This window comes from Alosa alosa, chromosome 2 (genome assembly GCF_017589495.1).
Source record: "Alosa alosa isolate M-15738 ecotype Scorff River chromosome 2, AALO_Geno_1.1, whole genome shotgun sequence".
Taxonomy (NCBI): Eukaryota; Metazoa; Chordata; class Actinopteri; order Clupeiformes; family Clupeidae; genus Alosa; species Alosa alosa.
Genome location: NC_063190.1, coordinates 31,282,012 through 31,288,011, shown reverse-complemented (window position 1 = coordinate 31,288,011; position 6,000 = coordinate 31,282,012). Strand labels below are relative to the sequence as shown.

At 39.3% G+C, this 6,000-nt stretch overlaps 1 protein-coding gene across 1 annotated transcript in view; it reads left to right on the top strand.

Annotated features, from left to right (window-relative positions):
• The window catches only part of adamts2a (ADAM metallopeptidase with thrombospondin type 1 motif, 2a), a 44,640-nt gene extending 41,051 nt beyond the window's left edge, over nucleotides 1-3,589 (top strand). Inside the window, exon 22 of the mRNA XM_048237909.1 lies at nucleotides 1,723-3,589. Coding sequence (XP_048093866.1) covers nucleotides 1,723-2,531 — 809 coding nt within the window. The 3' untranslated portion in view covers nucleotides 2,532-3,589. The remainder of the gene's footprint in view (nucleotides 1-1,722) is intronic.
• Nucleotides 3,590-6,000: the final 2,411 nt, after the last annotated feature.

Here is a 6,000-nt window from a genome sequence, read left to right as displayed (position 1 = left end):
GAAAACCTGTACACACAAATGTGCATTTGAGGGACAGACTGTAACTTTATTTTGCCATATCTCTTTTACAATCAAACATGTCTTCAACTGTATCTCTGTTAATAGCAGCCTTTAATCAAAACCTTTCCTTTGTTTAAATTAAGACTGGGCATTCATTTGAGAAACATGTAAAGGATATATTTACCTCAGTCCTTCTTTTACCCCCTTAATGAAATATTCTTTGCCTATACTTTGGAAAAATGAGCCAGACAAACATTGTGTAATGTCACCTTTCTCTGTATGAAAAGAACAGGCAGCTATTCAAAGAGCGGATGAGTCTGTTTACACCAAATGCATTTTGCAGGTATCTAAACACCACTGATTTGTGTATTGTTGTAGCTGTATAAAATCAGAGGGCCTTTACTGAACAACATTACATAATGACTAACATTTCCACTCTTTAGAGAGAAATCTACATACATGTATATCAACTATATCAAATGATGATAACTGTATTTAACTAAACGTCAACGTCTCTTGAAGATTCCCATGTTATATAATTATGGATATTCTATATTATCAATATTTTGTTGACCTCTGTCTGGACATTCATCTTGCCAGATTGGCGTGGAAGGACACTGGCATGAAAATGTGTAAAAAAAAAGGTTTGCTTATATACTAAAGAGCACTGTTGTAATTCTGCTGTCAGAATGAATTACTGTATGTAGGCCTAATCGTAAAAGTATGTATAACTTCTCTCATCTTGTGGTCATGATTTTATGTGTGGTGGCCATGAGACAACATTACAAACAGCATATTTTTGATATCACATGCGTTTTCTATATAGAACTGCTCCAGAATCAGAATCAGACAGGGTGGAGTGCAGAAAGAATCAAGTCCTCCACAAGATTTCTGTTTCTTAGCTGTGTCCAGTAAATGATCAAACTCTGCTCTTCTCTGTTTAAATGCTCACATACTTTCCCTTGAATGTCATGTGCACTGTGGCATAAGAAAATGTGCAACGTCTCCATCAGCCCCAGTAGTCTGGCCACAGAAGTTTAGTTTGTGCTCTCTGAACAATTAGCCCTCAATGACCATAATTATTCAGTTATCCAATTAGACACGTGATTGCTGAGGACTTTTCCAGCACATGGTAGAGCTATGTGGACACCAGCAGCATGCGTGCACTCTGTGTGTCCACTGGAGCTGGCTTGCCCTTTTGATCTGTTAACCTTATGAAATTGAAATGCTTTGCCAGATTCTTTTGATAGAATGTTCGCTTCTGAGACAGGCACTACCGTTGCAATAGTAACTGAAATATAAGAATAGAGACCTTTCTTTTGAAACCTTTTGTCTTGTTTTGAGTTTTGTTTGAATCCATTTGGGATCAACACAGGGCTTTATGATACATTTGCTCCAATGTGTGATGTGTGGTGTACGATTTTCTAATTATGATTAGACGTTTCATGTGCACAAGGATTTTGTGCTTTCCTTGATTTCTTCTCATTATGGTTTTGCAAGGTTTCTGAAATAAAAACAAGGGAAATATAACGCACAAATACGATTGCATGGGCTGTTCTGCTTTAATCTTTTTATCTTCTTATTCTCCCTCTCTCTCTCTCTCTCTCTCTCTCTCTCTCTCTTTCTTTTCCTCATTCACTCCTCTCAGTGTGCTCTCAATGCTTGGTCAGTTCTTTCCCTGACCTGTCCGTTTCTCTGACCTCTGCTGGTTTGTGTTTGCAGGGCAGCCCTGTAAGGGGGACAAGTCTGTCTTCTGTCGGATGGAGATGCTGAGCAAGTACTGCTCCAATCAAGTGTACAAGCAGATGTGCTGCAAGGCCTGCAACGAGGCCAACTACACCACCACCAACTGGACGAGGCCAACAACCACCACCACGCCAGTTCCGCAGACCAGCCCGTTCACCACGTCCACCTTTCCGGCCTACGCGGAGGATTATTTTGATCCCACTGAAGACTATTTCCCCGAGGTCCCCATCACCAGTGCCCACAGGACCACAGTGAGCGCCACTGACCTCTTCAGTACAGAGGTGCACACTACGCCGAGCCCTACAACCACTTATGAGGAGACTACATTTCCCATCAGCACCGACACCGAATGGGATCCCGAATGGGACTGCACCACTCCAGGGCCAAGAACGACTTCCTCAGCTCCCAGGTCCTACGTCCCCACATCCTGGTTGGATGTGGTCAGGTCCTGGAGTCCTACCACTAAGCCTGTACCTGTCACTGTCGAGTCCAGAGGCGACTCAATCCCGCACCCTCACAAAAATACCAGATTGTTGGTCACAAGCGCACCCCCCACCACCCCTATGCCCCCGAAAGCAGAGGATAGGAGAGACAATAACTCTGTCGACGTGTCATACAAGATTGTTGACGTCGACAACGAGGTCTCTCCGAATGTCTTTCTTCTCAGGAAACGACCTCACCCATCCCAAGAGAGAACACATAATAAACGGATTCAGCAGCTTCTGGCAGAGAAAAGGAGACAGGACTTGTTCAAACGATTGAGAAGGAGACCAGTGGTACAATAGATGTTTGCCATTTTATCACTTAGAGACTTTTTTTTCCAAATTGTAGTCATCGTGTCAAGATCACATTTCAGCTCTTTTGAGAAGATCCGTCCAGTCTTATGGCTGCTGTTGTTCGTTAGCCAACCGCTGGCCCAGCTAAATCTAATGACTGCAACATGGTTGAATTGAACAAGTTCTCATTGATAATAAAGACATGTTCACATTAACATTTACAGGTTAACAATGTTTGAAGGGGAAAGCCAGCTTGCAAATTGTGCACTTTTTTACCTTTTTTATGGATATTTTGAAATATGCAACAACCCATTCAGTCAGAAAGAGTAGTAAGATTGTACATGTTACTTAAATTTTGACAGCACTATACAGTCTAGTAAACACACAATGCTCATACATATAGTCTAGACACAGTGAAACACATTTTGTCTCATATTGTTTTCATTCAATCCAAAAAGTTAAATGTCCTATGATAGCTTTTTATAAGCAAGGCTGCTTATATCCTGAAAACCCCAGATCTTTGCTATTGCGCCCTGTGGAATGTTCTTTGCACATCTTTCTTTGCTGCTTCTTGATTATAGTGTGAGTAGCTCATCTGTGGTCTTGAGTTTTATACTCTGGCAAAAATCAGGTCCTCATGAAAATATTGTATTTGTTGACCAAAATGTTCCCAAACACTGAGACAATCTCCAAGCAACCCAAAATGTGGTATTAATAATTCATTAGTTCACAATGTTTAACATCTTTTGTAAAAACGACTTGCCATTGTTGACTTTGTACATATGGTTTAGATTTTTATTTTTATATTTATTGAACTGTCTTTTGCGTTATTTTCCCATTATCACTGCAGCTTACCTCAGAGTTTCCACTTTTGCTATGAAACAGCGGATTGCTTGATACTTTTACTATATGCAGGTGCTTGCAGCATGGGCAGCATTTCAGCGCACCTACTGAGAGCAACAGACCAGAGCCCGAGACAAGTATCTTTCACAGTACTCACGCCCTCTCTTAAAACAACAAAGAAGTGACTTTTTTATATTAATTTAATAAATTTGCAATTGAAATAATTGTTGGTCATTGTGTACATTATTCCAGATTTTATATTTGGTTAATATTTGTGAAATAACACAATGACTGCCAATATATACATATGTGTTTTTTCACTATTGTTCAACGTTGCAATATAACACAACACTTAATAATTCAAAAGAGGATGTGAATAGCACACTAACTACATCCTGGAATGTATTGTTTGCTCTGGCAGAAAAGTGCATGTTCTGCCATAAGGTGGCAGTATAGAGGCAAACTCTGGGTATGACATTTATTCTAGTGTGGCTGATGCTGTTACTGAGATTTGGAGCTGTCCCCACAAAATGTGAAGTATACCCATCTGATTTCCACAATTAGAGTCACAAAATGCCATCACCATCAAAAAGGTTGTTATTAATAACAAGACCAGTCAATACTTCAAATCCGTGGTTTTCTGTGATAGCTATACCTTTATATAATTTCTTATTTTTACTAGAAATATGTGATATCTTAGAGAACAATGGTTGTAATTACAAAGAGATACAAACCCTGTGGGCCACACTAGCAATGCAGTATGAAACCCATGACTGTAAAGGTCCACACTGAAGCAATGCAGTAGGGATTTCCTTTATTATTTAACAGCTGTGTTATTATTTTTAGCATGATCACAGTATTTACAAAAAATAACATGTCCTCTCCTCACTGTTTATATTGATTTGAAATGCAAACAAATAATTTATCCAGAAGAAGAATCGAAACATTTGGCATCACAGAGTTTGCAATTATTGCTTTACACTGACATTACATTGTGTGGCAGAAAACTCGTAACAGGGTGAACGGCACTTCTGCATTCGCTTTGAGGCCATCTATCGGCTATAACCGCACTATGTAAGTTTTCTGATCGGGTATAGCGGATCTAGTTCGATGGAATGAAACATAAGAAACTACAAATTTGACTTGATTCTGATGTCGCAATACATTATACTTTCTTAAAATCATGCAACATACTCTAGTGTCTGTGGACATCGTTATTTTCGAAGCCGGTGCTGGATAAACAAATAGCGTGCGTGCGACAGAGGAAAAGTGCTTTAGTGTTGCTTTAACTATTCTGCTGGCCTGAGTACTAAAACTGCCCCTGTCTTCATATTTTCACAGTCCCAAAAGACACAAAATGCATTGCTAATGCTCAATATTTCATGCAGTTATTTGGGAGAGAAAGAACCTTTTCCAGTGTGTTGTCCCTTTATTTAAGCAAAGCCCTGCATGCATTAATATTTTACTATCGGTTTACTATTTGCTATTGATAGAAACTGTGTATACTATGAAGATACAGAGGTAAAAGTGTGTATTATGCAACTTTATTTTTGCAGCGTGAGACATTTTACTTTATTTTAAAGAACCTCCATCAAAAGCAATAACAGCTTAGAGACTACTTTCGGACTGTTCTAAAGGAATTCTGTGCTGTGCTCAATCTAAAATCAGTATTATGTCTTCTTATGCAACCAGGCTATTTATAAATCCTTCTGAAGGCTAGATTAAATTACATCCAAATCTAAAACGGCCTGAAAGCCCATGTCTTTGAGACCAAAATGGTTAGTCCAGTTGATGCTCAGACGCACCTGTGTGATGAGAACAACAAAAGCAAGCCTTCACTGGTTTAAATTAGACAAATAAATGGCACATGTCTGGAAAAAAAAATCACGTAATCAGTCGCACACACACAGGATTGTACATGTGAGTCCAAACAGATTGATATCAGGTCAGTTATGTGGCTGAGATTGTTGTCTTTGTCTTATACTTACATTGTGTGTGTGTGTGTGTGTGTGTGTGTGTGTGTGTGTGTGTGTGTGTGTGTGTGTGTGTGTGTGTGTGTGTGTGTGTGTGTGTATGTGTGTGCAGGGCTTCAAGCATTTATGATAACTTCCGGCACAGGCATTTTCCTTCCTTTAAGCCTTTTAAAGTGTGTGTGTGTGTGTGTGTATGTGGGCTGATTGTGTGGATCTATACCTATGTGGTATATTATACAATACTTGAATACTGAACAATGCTGAATACTTGAATAGCACTATGCAGGTGTGGTAGATGGGACCCCACCCATCAGCAACGATAACTAAGCAACAATAACTAAGCAACAATAACTAAGCTCAGACTTACTTCATATCAGCAATGATAACTAAGCTCAGACTTACTTCATATCAGCAATGATAACTAAGCTCAGACTTACTTCATATCAGCAACGATAACTAAGCTCAGACTTACTTCATATCAGCAACGATAACTAAGCTCAGACTTACTTCATATCAGCAACGATAATTCATATCAGCAACGATAACTAAGCTCAGACTTACTTCATATCAGCAACGATAACTAAGCTCAGACTTACTTCACATCAGCAATGATAAATAAGCTCAGGCTTACTTCACATCAGCAACGATAAATAAGCTCAGAA